Source organism: Pleuronectes platessa, chromosome 11, assembly GCF_947347685.1.
Source record: "Pleuronectes platessa chromosome 11, fPlePla1.1, whole genome shotgun sequence".
Lineage (NCBI taxonomy): Eukaryota > Metazoa > Chordata > Actinopteri > Pleuronectiformes > Pleuronectidae > Pleuronectes > Pleuronectes platessa.
Window position 1 is genome coordinate 1,272,127 of NC_070636.1, and position 20,222 is coordinate 1,292,348.

At 46.5% G+C, this 20,222-nt stretch overlaps 3 protein-coding genes across 4 annotated transcripts in view; all 3 read right to left on the reverse strand.

Annotated features, from left to right (window-relative positions):
- akap6 (A kinase (PRKA) anchor protein 6) overlaps positions 1–5,234 on the reverse strand; it is a 120,380-nt gene extending 115,146 nt beyond the window's left edge. The window contains 2 exon segments of the mRNA XM_053434063.1: positions 3,993–4,164; positions 5,020–5,234. Coding sequence (XP_053290038.1) covers positions 3,993–4,164; positions 5,020–5,234 — 387 coding nt within the window.
- LOC128450548 (zinc-binding protein A33-like) overlaps positions 1–20,222 on the reverse strand; it is a 383,902-nt gene that overhangs the window by 307,369 nt on the left and 56,311 nt on the right. The window lies entirely within an intron of this gene.
- Positions 1–20,222, reverse strand: part of LOC128450549 (E3 ubiquitin-protein ligase TRIM35-like) — a 377,361-nt gene that overhangs the window by 300,951 nt on the left and 56,188 nt on the right. The window lies entirely within an intron of this gene.

The window sequence follows — 20,222 nt, forward strand, 5'->3', positions numbered from 1 at the left end:
TGTCTGTCTGCTGAACACATGGTGTGTGTGTGTGTGTGTGTGTGTGTGTGTGTGAGTGTGTGTGTGTGTGTGTGTGTGTGTGTGTTTCTGTGTGTGTGTTGCGGCCTCTCCCTCTCTGAGTGACCCAGGACATTCTCCATGCAGCTGTTACACATGCCGCCTGCAGCCAAATGCTAAGAATGGCTGAGAGGCTGACATTGCAACACACACACACGCGTACACACACGCGTACACACACGCGTGCACACACACACACACACACACACACACACAGTGGTTGCATCACTAGAATCATGTCCTACAGTTGCTCTGTGGCAAGGTCAGGTTATAGAAAGATGCCCTGCAGGCAAACGCATTCTAAATATGACGGAGAGACGCAGAGAGAGCGAGAGAGAGAATAGAAGAAAGAAACAAAGCGAGAAAAGAGAAGACAGAGAGAGAAGAGAAAGAGAGAGAGAGAAGAGACAGAGAGAGAGAGAAGAGAAAGAGAGAAAGAGAGAGAGATCACCGGAGGCGTGAATCCAAATTTCAAACATCAGTCTGCTCCCGTCCACCCGACGCCACACCCGCCATCAGGTCGGATTAGACACAGGCCCGGTCCAACCTGAAGGCTCGCGGGTCGAGGTAACGTCCAATCAGATGTCTCGGGGCCCGGACACGTCCAATCAGACGTCTCGGGGCCTGGACACGTCCAATCAGACGTCCCCGAGACCATTAGAACAAACCATTAGAACAGTGAACTCAGGTCTGTGTGTTAAATACAGAGCTGGAGGTAGGACCTGGTTTGGTTTAGCTTAGCTTAGCATAAAGACTGGGAGCAGGGGGAACAGTTAGCCTGGGTCTGTACCGAGAGACAACAAAGCTGTGCTCACCAACCAGACCTGGCAACATCTTTATATTAAATTAAATTAATTAAATACATTTATGAAAACATGTAATTAATGAGCTTTAAAAGTGTTTGTAAATGTATTTCTTCTTCTTGTCAAGGAACAAATCAGTGAGAATGTGAACACTAGTCTGTACGTGTGTTTTTATACGTTATAAATGTTACTTATACATTTTAAATATTTATGATTCAAATATCAATTTACTACAATTATTTATCTAGAAAACTAATTCTCACTATTTTAACTTCATGAAACAAACATCACTGAACAAATGTGTTTCAGTGATGTTTGCTTCCTCACAGAGTTGTAATACAAAATATTCACCACAAGATGGCGGTGTGGACCAGGAAGAGACTCAGTGTTCTCAGGATCAGCTCTCATTGGCTCAGAGGAATTATTCAAACATGTTAAACACACAAGTTACCAGATGGAGAAAAGACAAAGTGAACAATAAGATTTGACACAGTCACAGTTAAAGTTCTGTCCCTGGTTCACTGAGGTGAAGAGAGTCAGAGTGACATCAGTCACATCACAAGGCTGCAGCTGTAATTCTAAAACACACACACACACACACACACACACACACACACACACACACACACACACACACACACACACACACACACAGTGTCTCGATGTTGCTGGATGTTTAATTCAGAGACAGATGCACGTGACACAGACAAGAGAGTTGAGATGAGGAAACAGAGGAGGAGGAAGACCAAGAGGAGGAGGAAGAGGAGGGGAAGACCAAGAGGGGGAGGAAGAGGGTGAGGAAAGGAGAGGAGAGAGGAGAGAGGAGAGAGGACAGAGGACAGAGGACAGAGGACAGAGGAGAGGAGGAGAGGAAGAGGAGAGGAAGACTAACAGGAGGAGTAAGAGGAGGGGAAGACCAAGAGGAGGAGGAAGAGGGTGAGGAAAGGAGAGGAGAGAGGAGAGAGGAGAGAGGAGAGAGGACAGAGGACAGAGGACAGAGGACAGTGGACAGAGGAGAGGAGGAGAGGAAGAGGAGGGGAGGATGACAGGAAAAGAGTGAGGAAAGGAGAGGAGATGAGGAGAGAGGAGAGGAGGACCGAGGAGAGAGGAGAGGAGGAGAGGAAGAGGAGGGGAGGATGACAGGAAAAGAGTGAGGAAAGGAGAGGAGACGAGGAGAGAGGAGAGGAGAGGAGGAGAGGAAGAGAGGAGAGAGGAGAGAGGAGAGAGGAGAGAGGAGAGAGGAGAGGTGGAGAGGAGGAGAGAAGAGAGAAGAGAGAAGAGAGAAGAGAGGAGAGAGGAGGAGAGGAGGAGAGGAGAGAGGAGAGGGGAGAGGGGAGAGGAGAGAGGAGGAGAGGAGGAGATGAGAGAGGAGGCTAGGAGGAGAGGAGAGAGGAGAGAGAAGAGAGGAGGAGAGGAGGAGAGGAGAGAGGAGTGGAGGAGAGGAGGAGAGGAGGAAGGAGGAGAGGAGGAGAGGAGGAGAAGACAGAAACCCTGTGAGCATCCGTGTGATGAACAAACATCTGAGTCACAGAAGTTAAAAATACACACTCATCAATAAACGATGCAACAAACTGAACCTTGAATGAAACAGAGAATAAGATAATAACCAGTAGATGATGACACGTTCAAACACTGAGGAGGTTCAGAGTCATGTGACCAAACTGTCATTTCTCACTTTTCACATCAACATGAATAAACTAAATCGAGTCGTTAGAGAGTTTTAACAAGAGACTCACGAGATTTAAATTCTTCATCGACGCAGTAAATTAATGATGAAGAGCCGAGAACTCAAAATGTATTTTTGTGTTGTGATCAAATCCACCTGCGATGAAGAGGAGGAGTCTGACGTGTGATGAAGAGGAGGAGTCTGACGTGTGATGAAGAGGAGGAGTCTGACCTGCGATGAAGAGGAGGAGTCTGACGTGTGATGAAGAGGAGGAGTCTGACGTGCGATGAAGAGGAGGAGTCTGACGTGCGATGAAGAGGAGGAGTCTGACGTGTGATGAAGAGGAGGAGTCTGACGTGTGATGAAGAGGAGGAGTCTGACATGTGATGAAGAGGAGGAGTCTGACGTGTGATGAAGAGGAGGAGTCTGACGTGTGATGAAGAGGAGGAGTCTGACGTGTGATGAAGAGGAGGAGTCTGACGTGTGATGAAGAGGAGGAGTCTGACGTGTGAGGACGAGGATGAAGAACACAGAGTCAACCTGCTCACTGACCAGAGTTACATAAATCATCCAGTGGTCAAACCGTGTGACCCCTGTGTACATCCAGTCATTACATCACACTGAGGCCCGGGAGAGAACAAGGGCATTGTGGGAAATTTACTGCCTGAGTTGATTCAACTGAAGTTCCAGTGTCTTCATGACTAAACATGTCTGCTTGTTCACGACTGTTCTCACGCTGACACACAGGGAACAAAACCATCTTCTTCATCCATCCATCCATCATCCATCATCCCTCCATCCATCATCCCTCCATCCATCCATCCTTCCATCCCTCATTCACTTGGCTGCTCTGCTCCTGTTTTTCCAGACCTGGGCCACGAGTAAACCGGAGAAAAACCACATGTGGCCCAAATCAGTTTGGTTCTATTTGGACCACATCCATCATTCAGCACATGGACCACTTCAGTCTCACATCCAGATTCACCTGGAGACTCAGGAGAAGAACAGAAGTGCTGCGTCATTCTATTCTCCTCCTCTCTCCTCTCTCCTCTCTCATCCCTCCTCTCTCCTCTCTCCTCTCTCCTCTGATCTCTCCTCTCTCCTCTCTCATCTCTCATCTCTCCTCCCTCCTCTCTCCTCTCTCCTCTCTCCTCTCTCCTCTCTCCTCTCTCCTCCCTCCTCTCTCCTCTCCTCTCTCCTCTCTCCTCTCTCCTCTCTCCTCTCTCCTCTCTCCTCCTCCATCCTTTGAGGGAAGTCCAAGTCGATCAATATCCCTTCACTGCAAAGTTCACAACCAAACTCAAAAGGTAGATTAAGGTCAAAGGTTAATTTCCCTTCTCTTGAATCGAGGTCACGCTCTCTGACCTGGTTTCTATCATCAGGGTCTCAGAGCAGAGACACTTTGAAAAGACACGTGAACCATCATGTGTCTGTGTTGCATTGTGGGACGGCTGAAACTGGTTTACCTTGAGCTGCACCAGGTGGACGTCCACGTGTCTGTTGTCCCCGTCCTGTCCCGCGGAGTGAGTCAGCTGCGTCACCCGGTCGCTGGTCCCTCTCAGCCACGTCTCGATCTCCGGCAGGTGGAGCACCACCTTCCAGTCGGCTCCGGTGTGGAGGGGCGGAGGTTTCTTTGACCTGCAAACACACACACACTGTGCGTCAAGACAAACACAACCTGACGACAACCTGCTCAGCATCACACAGCAGACGTGTGTTTCCTTCTCAGATTGTTTCATCTGATTCCAGATCAGAGGCAGAAAGAAGTAAAACCACAAAGCATCAAATATAAATTATTTCAATAAGTTAAATTTAAAGAGCAGAAATCTTTTTATGACCCTTTAGATGTATTTTATAACTTCAGCTTGTAACTGTAAAGTCTTCAGACATGAAATGTGCAGAGAATTGGATCCAGACATTTCCAGGAGTTGGTGTTTCTCCTCTTCTTCATCCTGAGATGTTTGTTTTCTTCTCTCACATGAACTCACTCTGACATGTTACAGACATGTTACTCTGAGGCTGCAGGAGAAGATCCAGGAAATGTTCAGAGACACTGACTCAGACATTTGTTCTCACAGACAGAACCTCCAGAACATGTGAGGTACATGTGGGGAACATGTCAGGAACAAGTGAGGAACATGTGAGGGACATGTGAGGAACAAGTGAGGAACATGTTAGGAATAAGTGGGGAACATGTGAGGAACATGTCAGGAACATGTTAGGAACAAGTGGGGAACATGTGAGGAACATGTCAGGAACAAGTGAGGTACATGTGGGGAACATGTGAGGAACATGTGAGGAACATGTGAGGGACATGTGAGGAACATGTGAGGAGCACGTGAGGAACATGTCAGGAACAAGTGAGGAACATGTGAGGGACATGTGAGCAACATGTCAGGAACAAGTGAGGAACATGTTAGGAACATGTGAGGAAGATGTCTGAAAGCAGCTCAATACAAACTAGAATAATGAACAGTGACTCATACTCGTTACCTCTTGGAGGGGTCTCCACCCAGATGAGGTCCATGGCTCGGGCCGGGGCCCAGCGAGGAGGCCCCGTCCTGGGACTGGTTCTCCAGAGCCTGGCTGAGACGGGCGGTGGGGCAGGAGGAGCTGCGGGGGTCCAGGGTCGGGGTGACAGGTGTGACGGAGGTGATCATGGGGGACGGGGGCTCGAGGGCCACGGGTGAGAGAGCTAAGATGCTCATGGTGGTAGAGAGACAGGCGGGGTTCCTACTGTGGGCGAACGAACGTCACTGTGAACTGGAGAGAGAGAAAAACAAGAGAGACACAGGTGGAGGTGAAAAACAGATTCAGAGACAAGGTGGGAAAACAAGGGTGATGGGAGGATGAGAGGAAAGGAAGGAAGGAAGGAAGCAAGGAGAGATGGAAGGAAGCAAGGACAGATGGAAGGAATACACACTAATATATATCTGAAACTGCAGTAACGAATAATCCCCGGTTTAAAAAGATCCAGAAGCTTCTTCACGAGGCAGAAGAACCAACACGTGGTCGGACGACAACAAACTCATCCTCTTTTTTCCCTTTCTTCCATTCACCAGTTTGTTTTCTCTCACTCTCTCTCCCTCCACTGTGTCGTCCTCTCTCTCTCGTTCTCTAACACATTCAGGCTGTCACAGCATGGCACTGGGCGCACACAAACACACACACACACACACACACACACACACACACACAGACACACACACACACACACACACACACAGACACACACACACATACGTCATCTCAGCTGTGGCTTCATCTCCTCTCCAGTTCTGCCAGAACGCAGCGAACAGACAAATGAAATTATGTATTTGTTCAGGTTCAGTGATGTTAACATTGATTTATAAAACTAAACATCAACATCAGAATTAAAAGAAGTGAAGAATCATATTCAAAAAGTAGAATAATGCTCCATAAAGTCACTTTAAATCCAACAAGCCAACAATTATTCTCTGAGAAAAACAAAGCTGTAGGTTTAGTGGAAATCTGTGCAGTTATTTTTGTGTAATCTCAAACAAACCAACAAACACAGGACAGAGGTGAAAAGGTGGAGGTAACACACAGACACACACAGACACACACACACACACACACAGATCCAGTCACCAGCAGCGTGATGCACTGCAGGCGACTCAGCCTCTGCATCGATCAGCAGTTAGTGATGAACTCAGTCTGACTCACAGGAACCAGAACATCGGGCTGTGACTGTTTTGTCACCGGTTCGATTCCTGAACGTGACACCGGACACGTGACGTCTTTCTGACCGGCCACACGCGTGATGTGTATGTTCCAACATGTTATAACACTTGTTATCATGTTGTGAGCTCTTCATTTGATCCGAGACTCTTTGAAGGATCTGAACCTCCACGCTGTCGTTTCCTCATCACTGAATTGCTTCTGTATTTTTAATACATTAATAACTTCTCTGTCATTAACTTTCAAAACTATAGCTGCTGCATAAGTGGAGGACGCTGTCAAGACAGTTAATTAACAATAATTAAATTAAATACAAAAACAAGAAATGTGTCTTATTTAGAGTCTTACAAAGTAAAAGTTCATAAATTTAGAAATGTCCTTCAGCTACATGATATTATAAAACCATTTAAATGATCAGATTATAAATCCTTAAAAATGAAAAGATATCACTCTTCACTGCGCAGAGAGAGAAGAGCGCTTCCTGTGTCTGTGAGTCGGGATGAGGTCAGTGGGCGGGAACAGACGTGACATCATCAGAGGGAGCGAGTGAAATCATCAGTCACATGACCAGAGAGGGAGCGAGGGAGGGGAGGAGGGAGAGGAGAGGAGAGAGGAGAGAGTAGAAATGGAGGAGAAGAAATGGAGAGAGTAGAAATGGAGGAGAAGAAATGGAGAGAGTAGAGATGAGGAGGCAGAGTCTGAGAACTGGGAGGATCACATGACTGGGACCAGTCATCGTTTCCCATCAGCTGTAACAAGGTTAACGATCACGACTGCTCTTAAAGAGACGATTTAATTTCCCCTGTGACCTCTGACCTCCGTGATTCAGCTGCTTCACGTTCATCTGTCAGCAGTTTGAAGTCACTGAGACATTCGTCCTCCATGTTCTGATGAACTCACCAGTGATGATGATAAACATGAAAACAAGCTGTAACTAAATTCACCACTTGTCTCCATCAACCAATCAAACTGCAGGAAACACGTCAACATCATGTTGGTTACCAGGCCAGAGCATTATGTCACAGTGGAGTTGACCTTTGACCTCTCATATTTTTATCCAGTTTAACAAAATAATTATTGAGTTTTAACCAAAATCCTCGACTTCTACCGACAAGTTTCTACCAAAACATCCCAGAGTCTCAATCTGAGGAAATTCCATGAAGGCATTTCTGAGATATTGTGTTGGATCGACGTAGGGAAGGACGGGAGGATGGAGGACAGAAGGACGGGAGAATGGAGGAAACAAGGAAGGGAGGATGGAGGTGAGAAGGAAGGGAGGATGGAGATGAGAAGGACAGGAGGATAGAGGAGAGAAGGACAGGAGGATGGAGGAAAGAAGGAAGGGAGGATGGAGGAGAGAAGGAAGGGAGGATGGAGGACAGAAGGAAGGGAGGATGGAGGTGAGAAGGAAGGGAGGATGGAGGTGAGAAGGAAGGGAGGATGGAGGACAGAAGGAAGGGAGGATGGAGGTGAGAAGGAAGGGAGGATGGAGAAAATAAGGAAGGGAGGATGGAGGTGAGAAGGAAGGGAGGATGGAGGTGAGAAGGAAGGGAGGATGGAGGTGAGAAGGAAGGGAGGATGGAGGTGAGAAGGAAGGGAGGATGGAGAAAATAAGGAAGGGAGAATGGAGGACAGAAGGAAGGGAGGATGGAGGTCAGAAGGAAGGGAGGATGGAGAAAATAAGGAAGGGAGAATGGAGGACAGAAGGAAGGGAGGATGGAGGTCAGAAGGAAGGGAGGATGGAGGTCAGAAGGAAGGGAGGATGGAGGTGAGAAGGAAGGGAGGATGGAGCACAGATGGACGGGACGATGGAGGACAGAAGGACAGAAGGAAAGGAGGATGGAGGTCAGAAGGAAGGGAGGATGGAGGTCAGAAGGAAGGGAGGATGGAGCACAGATGGACGGGACGATGGAGGACAGAAGGACAGAAGGAAAGGAGGATGGAGGACAGAAGGACATTGGACATAAATGATTTTGTTTTGTTGATCAAATAAAAATGTGTATGGAAATAAAACAGAAGTTTAAAAAGAGTACGACATCACTGTTGACCCCCCCCCCCCCCTCCACACACACACATCAGCACCACCTCTACTAATCAGTCATGTGTTAACGACTTCATTAGACAGAACAGTAAATAGGTCACTTTCCTGCAGACAGGGACACGTGACTGTACTATCACACACACACGCACACACATGTACTGTAAATACACACTGCACTCACAAATACACAACACCATTATGTAGAGTTTAACTCACATGTGAACTGAATTTGAATATATAAAACAAACATATTCATATCAGTGTCTGATTGATTTAAAGACAAATCAAAGTTTACACAGAGGAAACGGATCAGAACTTCCAGAACGTTCCGGCTTCAGGTTGGAAGGTTTGACTCCAATCGAGACATCTTCAGGGAACCAAGACAAGTCCACACAGAGAACCTGACCTAACTGGGGTTCAACAAGGAACCAGGAACCAGGAACCAGGAACCAGGAACCAGGAACCTTCCTTTCAAAAGCTCAAATACGTCTTTTAGATTTTGAGAAGTTTTGCTTCATTGAATAAAGTAGAAAAAGAGATTTTGAGCACATTTCTCTCAGTGATGGATCAGAAAACAACTTGTTGACACTAAACTCTTTGTGTCTGAATCAGTTTCAGTTTCACGTCCTCACGCCGACACACACATCACAGAGAATCTCCGTCTGTCACACACACACACAAACACACACACACAAACACACAACCACACACAGACACACAAACAGTCGCTGAGCGTTTCAGTTGCAGAACGTTACAGAAATCCTCTTGTTCAACACGTCTAATCCTCACTGATCTGATCCAAAATGAATCAGTTTCACCCAGGATCTGATTCATCGTCTCTTTGAGGATTAAAGATTAAAGTCACACAGAAGAAGATTCTGATGTAACACAGCAGCTGCTCTATCAGCTGACATCACAGTCAACGGGATTCTTCTTCTTCTACTCTGCCGCTGCACATTTAAATGATCAGAAACACATCTGTAAATCAACAATAAAAAGTAAATATATATTTGTACAAATGATGAACTGACTGATGTGGACTGGATGGAGCCCACTCCCCTAAAAACTGTATTTGTAAAGTTTTAAACTTTAATTTTTATGTCCAGCAGTTCCTTAAACCAAAATAACTAAAGCAAAGCAATTCATACTTTATAAGCTGTTTATGAATATTGAAGGAAACATGAAACATGTTGAGTGTGACGTTAAGAAATCAAAGTTGCATCTGATTAAGCGAATGAACGATGAGTCCACAGCTGCAGGAGGTTTTTCAGGATGTTTGAAGATCTGCTGCAACATCTGGAAGAGGATTGATCCAGAAGAGGCCTCTAGTCACCGTGCATATGGAGCCGGAACAGGAAGACCAGATCCTGATCCACATCCAGGTGTCCCTGGGTTCTGAGCAGAGGATCTCTCCTGGACACCAGAGCAGCAGGAAGAACAACCTGCAGGAGAAGCTGCTGGTGTCTTTCTGCTGCTTCTCTTCCATCTGCTACGTCAGCAGCTCAGTGGAGGAACACCGGGAGTCACTCAGGAGCTTCTACAACAAACTGAAAGACCCCCCCACACCCTCCACCGCCTGCTGGAGCTGCTGCTGCCACGGTGACATCACCGGCTTTAAGAATAACTCTGGACAATTTACCAGAAAAGAGGCGTGGCAGCTCTGTGGAGTGTTCACAGAGCGACATCCTCAAGCTCCACTCGTCTGCTGCTCAGGAAGTTCAGTGTTTAATCATCTCCACATGAGATGTGTGTTTTCATTCTGAAGCTGTGTGCGACATTCTTACACAATACACAAATACTTTGACCTGTCTGTCAATGAGCCGCGGGACCTTTAAAACATCCGTAATGTTTTTACTGTCCTTTAAAACCACATCTGCATAATCCTCCTGTCAGATTACATGTCGATAACAAGTTAGGGATTTTAATTTGAAAGACATGACAATAAACACGTGTGTTTTCAGAAATGAAACAGGTCATGTGGCCAGTGGGTGGAACATGTGACCACATGTTCCCTAACAACATGTAGCATCGGTCACACACCGAGCGACACGACAACGCACACGTCAACAACTTCCTCACGACAACATCAGCATCGTGCAACATCCTGGAATAATCAGCTGCTTCATAATCTGTGTTTAATGTAGTTTTTATAGGTCAACACTTCTATAGATATCCTGCCCTCCATTACACCTCCTCCTCCTCCTCCTCCTCCTCCTCCTCCTCCTCCTCCTCCTCCTCCTCCTCCTCCTCCTCCTCCTCCTCCTCCCTCTCCTCTTCCTCCTCCTCCTCTCAGATTCACGACCTCAACCAGCTCGCCATCGACGGGCCACGCCCACAGCTCGCCGGCAGACACACGACTCAGACTTTGAGTTGTGAATTATTCACCAGCGACCAAACGCTGCATGTTTGTGTTAAAGTCTGAGGAAGAATGTGATGCAAAGTAAACTGAGGATGAGGAGAAAGAAAACAGCCATGACACAGACTGCAGCCGCAGAGGTGTGTGTGTGTGTGTGTGTGTGTGTGTGTGTGTGTGTGTGTGTGTGTGTGTGTGTGTGTGTGTGTGTGTGTGTGTGTGTGTGTGTGTTTCCCAGGGGTCCTCCAGCCCAGCCCCAGAATGAATAATGTATCACAGGGGAGGAAGATGTGTTCTGGAGTTCCAGGTCGTTAATCTCTCCTCCTCTGTCTCCGGCTCTGTGTCGTGTTTCTGAGCGAGGAGGAAGAGGAGAAGCTGAGGGAAGAAGATTAAACTCAAATAATCCAACATGTTGCTGCAGCAGCAGAATCCTGTCTGCGCCACGAGGAAGAACCCAGCAGGAGGTCCGTGTGAAATCAGATCACAACTCAAACTGAAAGGTTCAATTCCTCATCAGAGCCTTTTGTGATAAAACACTAAATAGAATTAAAACCCTGTGTTAGTAAGTCTCCTCACATGGTTCAGTTCAGTCTGGGTATCGTTTGAGTTTTTACCGATAAATAGATTCTTTTAAAACGGTGCCACAACTGATATTTTATGATGTTTTATACATTTACACACCACAGCAGTTTCCCTGTTTGTGTGAAGCTGCTCGGCAATAAAACCAGATTCTGATTTCCCCTGAAAACCAGATGATGGAGAAACGTGAGGCCACAGGTTTTTAATACTCCTGAGATATTTGATGACATTTCTCTGTTTTTAATACTTTAATTTTATTGTATGGTGTTAATTTGAGTCAAAGGAAAACCTCACTGAATCTCTTTTAGTCTCATTTGAGTGTTTCAGTGCTGCTGGGGAAAGAGAAAGAGAAAGAGATGAGCTGTTCACGGCCCCACCCCGAGGTCTGAGCTGATGTTATCGATACAGAGAGAGGAGGAGGAGGAGGAGGAGGAGGAGGAGGAGGAGGAGGAGGAAGAGGAGGAGGAGGAAGAGGAGGAGGAGGAGGAGGAGGAGAGCTGCTGCGAGGAGAGGAAACATAACGAGAGGAAAACAGGAGGAGTCGAATGGAAGATGCTGGATGAAAAATAGGGAGGGAGAGAAAGGGAGGATGGAGAGAACAAAGAGAGGAGATGACACAGGGAGGAGAGAGGAGGACAGTTCAAGGAGAGAGGACACAGGGAGGAGAGAGGAGGACAGTTCAAGGAGAGGACACAGGGAGGAGAGAGGAGGACAGTTCAAGGAGAGGACACAGGGAGGAGAGAGGAGGACAGTTCAAGGAGAGAGGAGGACAGTTCTAGGAGAGAGGACACAGGGAGGATGGAGAGGACAGTTCTAGGAGAGAGGACACAGGGAGGATGGAGAGGACAGTTCTAGGAGAGAGGACACAGGGAGAAGAAGGCAGGAGTTCATTCAAAAGAGAACATGGAAGCAAATAATCCGGTTTATCAGCAGGTTTCTTGTTGAAACACACGAAGACGGAACAGCCCATGGAGAAACGTGTGAATTCATCAGGGAGCATCAGAGACTGAGTAAAGACTCTCAACACTCAGGAAAGACACAAGTCAGCAACTCTCAAATCCAAACCCACACTAACACGTGCAGGTTTAATGGAGATAAGTTGTAAAGAAAACTTTTGCTCTCTGAGTTTGAGCCAAAGCGTAAAAGTTAAAAACTCTAGTTCCTGAGCGTCTGTGTCAACATGTGACAACGAGTGTGGAGAAGACAACATCACAGTTTACTTCACACACAATCTCACTGCTGCTGTGTGACATGAGTAGACACAACAACAACAACAACAACAACAATGGTGTCTGTATCTGTTTCTCCACGTCAGGTTAGCAGCTACATGTAGCATCACTGCACTAAGTCTCTCACTCACTGTTTCACCGAATCAGAAACTCAAACTTTGTTCTCTGGGATAAAACTGCTCTCAACCGTTTAATGTCCAACAAAAAACTTGAATCATGAAACTAAAGTAGAAGATTCTCTGTTTGTGTATAAATCACATCAAAGTCTCACTGAATGAACCAGTTTCATTTTGTTTAACCACACAACTGGAACTACACAACCAGTCTCTGATTATCACTTTAGTTTTTATTTGTGAATGTGGTTAAAGAATCAAACGACCAGGTTTAGGTTAAAAGATCATTTCACGTTCGGCAGTGACTCGAGATCTTTGATTTGAAATCAGACTGTGTTCTTTAGCAGAGGAATCAAAGTGTGTGAAACAGATGTTGGAACAGGATGACGGGGGAAACTTCCCATAGTGCATCACTGTGCTCTCCCTGCGGGGGGGGGGGGGTGTAGGATATAGTGCCGCGCACTAACACTGTTCAGGGTTCTCAACAGTGGCGGAGGGTTACACAAGGTGTTCAAGGTGAGGCGTCTTGGAACGCACTTGATGCTGCTGTATCCTATAGCTGAGGACATAACAATTGAAAAGCATGTAACTGAACTGAAGAAGAAAAGTAAAGACTGTGAATTTGGCGCCTCGGAGAATGACATGATCAGAGACAAGATTGTGTTCAGCCTGAGCGATCAGCGCTTAAAGGAGAGACTTTTGAGAGAGCCTAATCTCACGTTGGAGAGAGCGATAGACACGTGTCGCGCTGCAGAGACCGCGAAGGCTCAGATACAGGCTATGGGCGCATCCAGACATGAGACAGCGGTGCACGTGCTACACGAACGTAAAACATGGGACAAGCAAACACTGAATAAAGTGAAACCTTCAGCAACATACATGCAAAGCAAAGGACCGAGCACAATATGCCGAAATTGTGGGAAGTCACACCAACCACGCCAATGTCCTGCATATGGAGCAACATGCAGCAAATGTGGAAAGCAGAACCATTATGCAAGAATGTGCAGGACAGGTCAGACACAGACACGGAAAACAGTGCACGAAATAGACACAGAATTAGACGGACTGTTTATTGGCACAGTGGGACTTGACCAACTACAATCCAGAAGAGACAAGTCCTGGTTTTCAAGCATAACAGTTAACAACATGCCTGTCCAGTTTAAACTGGATACAGGAGCAGAGGCAAATGTCCTACCACTTAAGGTATTCAACTCCATGGCGAGGGAGACCAGACGGGAGAAGAGTGGAAAGTTTTCTCTGAAACCAACGAAAACAGTGCTGATAGCGTATGGAGGGACGAGGATGGAGCCTGAAGGGACGCTCACGCTCACATGTTCGACGTCAAAGGCCCAGGCAGACCTCACATTTTACGTGTCAAGGCACTCCACCGTACCCATCCTCGGCAGGGAGGCTTGTGAAGAGCTCAGCCTGATCAAAAGAGTGGACATCGACACATTGGCAGTGAAACATCCAGCGACAAAGGAAGAACTGATAGCCCAGCATCCATCAGTCTTCAATGGACTCGGTGAGTTTGAAGGAGAATATCACATTCACATAGACCCCAATGTTGCACCAGTCATACATGGATGTAGGAAAATACCACTCGCAATTATGGACAGACTGAAAGTCACACTTGATAGCCTGCTGCAAGCTGATGTTATTGCAAAAGTGACTGAGCCCACATCATGGGTAAACAGCCTAGTAGTCACTGAAAAGAAAGACAAGAGCAAGCTACGGCTCTGTCTGGATCCCAGTGACTTAAATAAAGCGATCCTGAGACAGCATTACTCCATTCCCACGACTGATGATGTGCTGAGCAAACTGGCTGGGAAGAAAATATTTTCTGTGCTTGATGAGAAAGATGGTTACTGGCAGGTGAAGCTGGACGAGGCCTCATCGCGGCTGTGCACTTTCAACACCCCGTGGGGGAGATACAGATTCAAACGCATGCCTTTTGGAATCAAATCAGCAAGTGAAGTTTTCCAACAGCGCAACTGTGAAACGTTCTGTGACATTAAGGGAGTCCATGTCATAGCAGATGATATGATCATCGCAGCATCCACAGAAGTGGAACATGATGATATACTACAAAAGGTTATAACGCGAGCAAAAGAAGCAAATGTAAAATTCAACAAAGAAAAGATACAATTCAAAGTGAACAGTGTCAAGTACATGGGGCATGTGGTCACTGCAGAAGGAGTGAAGGCGGACGACACGAAAATAAGAGCCATCACAGCGATGCCGTCACCTGAGGACAAACCAGGCCTACAGCGAATGTTGGGCATGATAAAATATCTCGCTCAATATATCCCAGGTGAGGCCACCCTCACAGCACCTTTGAGACAGCTGCTGCGCAAAGACATGGTGTGGCTGTGGCAACACGAACATGATGAGGCTATCAAGAGACTCAAAGAGGCCCTTACAAATGCACCGGTGCTCAAGTTTTTTGATCCAAGGAAACAGCTTGTTATACAGGCTGATGCATCCAAGGATGGGCTGGGAGCGTGTTTGCTTCAAGATGGACACCCAGTAGCCTACGCATCAAGAGCACTTACTGGATCGGAGCAGAATTATGCTCAGATAGAAAAAGAGCTCTTGGTCATCGTGTTCGCTGTCAAAAAGTTTCATCAATACGCCTATGGCGTGAGAGTTATTGTCCAGTCAGATCATAAGCCACTGGAGAACATCCTGAGAAAGCCCTTGGGTGCAGCACCATCCAGACTGCAAAGAATGCTACTGCAGCTACAGCGATATGACCTGAATGTCATCTACAAGCCAGGTAAAGAGATGCTAATTGCAGACACTCTGTCCCGAGCAGTCATACAGGAACAAGATACATCAGAAGACGACATGGCTGATGAGAGAGTGATCTACACCTTGGAGCCCACGGACGCTCTCAGCACAGAGTACCTAGAAAAGCTGAAAGGTGAGACACAGAAAGACGACGCACTGCAACTTCTTCAAAGCACACACAGAAAAGGCTGGCCACACCACAAGAAACAGGTGGACATGCGAATGGCACAATACTGGCCCATCAGACACACTGTGTCTGTGAGAGACGGCATAATGTTTGCCGGTGACAGAATTATCATCCCGAATGTGCTGAGACAAGAGATGCTGCAAAAGCTACACATGGCGCATCAAGGAGTGCAGAGAACAAAAGCACTGGCAAAAAGACATTTTTACTGGCCACGAATAGCGAGAGACATAGAACAAATGGTCGAGGCCTGCAGTACATGTCAACAGCTCCAGCCCAGAAACCAGAGAGAGCCGATGATTTCACATGACATTCCTGAGCTCCCGTGGCACAAGCTGGGAGCAGACATCTTCGAAATACAAGGTCAGTCCTACCTCTTGATAGTGGACTACTTCTCAAAATACCCAGAAGTATTGAACATTAGGGACAAGACCGCCCATACCGTCATCATGAAAATGAAGTCAGTGTTTTCCAGACTGGGAATTCCAAAAGAGATAGTGTGTGACCATGTTCCATTTGCAAGTCAGGAGATGCACAACTTTGCAACATCATGGGGCATAACACTCACTCATTCTAGCCCTGGCTACGCACAGTCTAACGGCCTAGCGGAGAGAAATGTGAAAACTGTGAAGCAGGTGATCAAAAAGGCACAGCAAACTGGGACAGACCATCATCTTGCACTTCTCACCCTGCGGAACACACCTGTTACGGGTATGATCTACTCTCCTGCTCAAATGCTCATGGGCAGGATACTGTGGAGCACTCTGCCAAGCTCCAGCGCCATTCTCCAGCCCGCAGTGCCCCAGGATGCACACTCTGCGCTCCAATGCCTACAGAGAAGACAGCAACACTACTACAACAGAGGCACGAAGCAGCTTCCTGAACTGAGCCCTGGCAACACTGTGCACATGGAGACTGCACAGGGTTGGCGTCCAGCTGTAGTTACAGCAGGGCGAGCTGAACCTCGTTCCTACAACATACAGACGTCATCTGGGCAACGCTACAGGCGCAACAGGCGTCATCTGAGGAAGACAACCGCCTGCACCCAGGTGAATTCAGGCTCAGGTTCGGACTGCGAGGATGAGGATGAGGATTTGCCAGGTTCGCCTTCTACAAGCACAGCAGAGACTATGGACTGTAATTCCTCATCCACACCAGGCCTGACTCAAACCAGGAGTGGCCGAGTCATCAGACCCCCCAAGAGGTTCGAGGACTTTCAAATGAATCAACATTAAGGGCTGTGGTAAAATGGCGTAAACGCAAGCTTACAGTCTAGTCTGTATAAAAAAAAAACAAAACAAGGGAATGTAAAATGATTTAAGTTGTGAAATGTTCAGTGTGGAAATGGTAAACTGTTTACGGTAAGTAATGAGGTCTACTTGAAAAGTGAAATGCTTGAATATCTGAAATGTTCTCTTATGATATTCTTAGTTAATTATTGTGTTCTTCTTACAGAGAGATAAACAGATAGATGTTATTTAGTCAGTTTTGTTGATGTAATCCTATTAGAAGAACAACAAACTTTGTGTTGATATGAGTTCATTAGTGCATCAGTTTAATTTCATTTGAGGTTGTTAAGCAGTTAAAATGATGAAGTTTATCTCCATGTTAAGAAAGGAGGATGTAGGATATAGTGCCGCGCACTAACACTGTTCAGGGTTCTCAACAGTGGCGGAGGGTTACACAAGGTGTTCAAGGTGAGGCGTCTGGGAACGCACTTGATGCTGCTGTATTCTGGAGCTGAGGCACGCAATAAAGAAGTCATCTCATTACCTTCATTCTGGTCTCCAGTGGTTATAACAAACTATTACAGGGGGGGGGGGGGGGGGGGGGGGGGTGGGCTGGAGGCGACTTCTGATTTCTGACACGTTTCAGTGACTCATCAAAAATATCTACAAGACATAATCGTCTTAGATACTGAGACAGAAACTCATATATTTATCTGGTTGAAGGTTCGGATTTTATCAGTTCCCCGGCACAAACAATATGATCAAAACTAACATTTACAAACTAATTATTATCTTCATATAATACATATAGAGCTCTTCCAGATGTGTATGATTAGTGCTGTGTAGATGACCTGGATTGCTTCAGTAAACACAAACAGCTTGGAGCTAATTACAGAAGATCCTGAGGGACTCGTTCTTCTGTTCTGGGACCTTCACTCATTCTCCATCTCTAACATGAGACTCTGTGAGAACAGCACTGAACATACATCACTGCAGCACAAGGAACGTTTGCAGTGGTTTATGGGATATGTAGTTCTTTCACTCTTAAGACACTTATGTCCACAGTCTTATGTCTCAGCTCTGAATCGAATGTTCTACGTTCACGATTCCTCTCGTCGCTGCTCGACCTGGTTCCAGAATCAAACTCTTTTTAAAACCTGAAACATCGAAGAAGAAGAAGAAGATGAACCAGAGCGGCTCTCAAAGTGGGCGTTAACCTTTACGCTCTGTGAGAAAATAACTCTATAACGTCAGTGAACATTTTCCTGAAGAGTTTGTGTCTCAGTCTGATTCATTCAGTGAGTTATGATCATTCAGAGTCAAACAGGTGCTTTGATACCAGACTGGAGCAAATGTTATTATTATTAAATCAGAATAATTAAACAGAGTTACTGGTGAAATAAATCCTCCATGATGAGAACAGACCATCAAACCAGTGGAAGGAAGTGGGAGAGAAGAAGCAGCTTCCACTGACTGACTCAGCATCATCTCATCATCTCAGTACGGATCTAATCCAATCACGTGTCTGCAACAGGAGACGCCTGCAGACACTTTAACCTTCAATTATAAATCTGCTAACAAATAAAGAAGTTATCTTTTATCACGACTGTGAGAGACAGAAACTTCTTTCTGCTGAATGTCACCAAACTGATTCCTCATTTCCTCTCAGTCCTCAAGAAACAGGTCAGACCAGCAGGAGGAATCTCTACAGGCCGGAAATACTAATGAGACATGAACTCTGGAGATCGTCCGGGTCCGACTCGTTCAAACAGGAACATGTGAGGAACATCCAGGCGAGGGGCGGAGCCTGTAGAGCAGCAGGGGCGGAGCCTGTAGAGCAGCAGGAGGCGGGACATGACGTATAAACTCTGCTGTGGACAGATCAGTGTTGTTGTTTACAGCTCATCCACACCGGAGTCGGCCCTCATCACCAGAAGATCTGGAATCTCCTCGTGTTTCCAAGTGGACGTCTTCGTCTTCTACGTGTCCGGCTCTCTTCTTCATCCTGAGATGTTTGTGTTCTTCAGGTTTCACGTCACGTGTTAGAAACCTCATCAACACGTCCACTCACTCACTGGGAAGCTTCCACACATTGTACTGGGAGGCTGCAGGAGCAACTGGTCAGGAACTCGTCTGGAACACGTCTGGACTATAATCCACGTCTGAGAGCAGTTTAAGATTCCCCGCTGTGTGTGCAGGTTTCCTTTATAATTTTAAAAACATGAAGAGCTAATGTTGGTGGAAAGAACTTAAATATGAGCAGTTGTGACTCAGCAAAATAAAGCTGCTTTCACACCTGGAACTCCAGATGATCTCCTGAAAGGATCCACAGAGGCTGCAAACATCTGAGGGAGTTCCTGCAGAGTTCCTCCTCGTCATGTCCTGGTGAGTCCATGTGTGAGAACAGCAGGAGATTCTCCGGAGGATTCATTACAACGATGATGACGTCTTGAAAAGCCACAAACCCCAAACTGGAAGAAAACAAACATCTCAGGAGGAAAGCGAGGAGCCATCTTGGAAAAGAACAAGTAGCCAGAGCTTTCTGGTGACGAGTGGTGACATCATTTAGGATTCAGAGTTCTGCTTCAACACGTGAAACAAGAGCTACGCATCAGGAAAACCTGTCTTGTCAAATGTGAGATGTTAAGTTTTCTGCGTCTCTCAGTCAAAACAATAACACAGGACGTGGTGAAGCAGTGAGGGATCATGGGAGTTGTGGTTCACTGGAGCTGAATTCTCATCCTCGTCAAAACAAACAGACTCAATCCAGTAAAAACTCTGAATCAAGCAGCTTCAGGAGAAAAGATTCTCTGACACGTCTCTGAGAGTCGAGCTGCTGTGAACGTTAGCTCAGCTCGTTTCTCTGAAAACGTAACATCCAGAAGTCCGACAACTTAAAATCCACCAAGAATCAAATACACAACAAAGATCTGAAAAGTGTTTCGACTTCAAACTGGATGAAAAGTCACTTTCGACTCTTCAGACAAACAACAAACAGGAAGTGACTCCATGAAACACACCTGGATTGAAACTACAGATTTCTGCAGATTGAAAATACTTTCAAACCTTCAGACGTTGCCGGACGTCACTTCCTGTTTGTCTTCGAGCACTTCCCCTCGCCCCTGCTCCTGCAGATCGTGACCTTTGAACCTCGACACGTCTGAGGAGGAGAGAGAGAGCAGCTCAGGGTGAAGCGAGGGAGACGAGGAGAGGTGTTGGCTCTGTTTCCGTCTGCAGCAGCTGATCGAGCTGCTCTGCAGAGAGGCCTCCACAACAAAAGCTCAGAGAGAGAGAGAGAGAGGGGGGAGACAGAGAGAGGCAGAGATGGAGAGAGAGACTGGGAGGCACCTCCTTCTCTCTCTCTTTATCTGTTTCTCTCTTTCCATGCATCATTCTGGAGCGTTCACATCAGACAGCTCATTGAATCAGCATTCCATGAAGGATTAGGCTGCACACACACACACACACACACA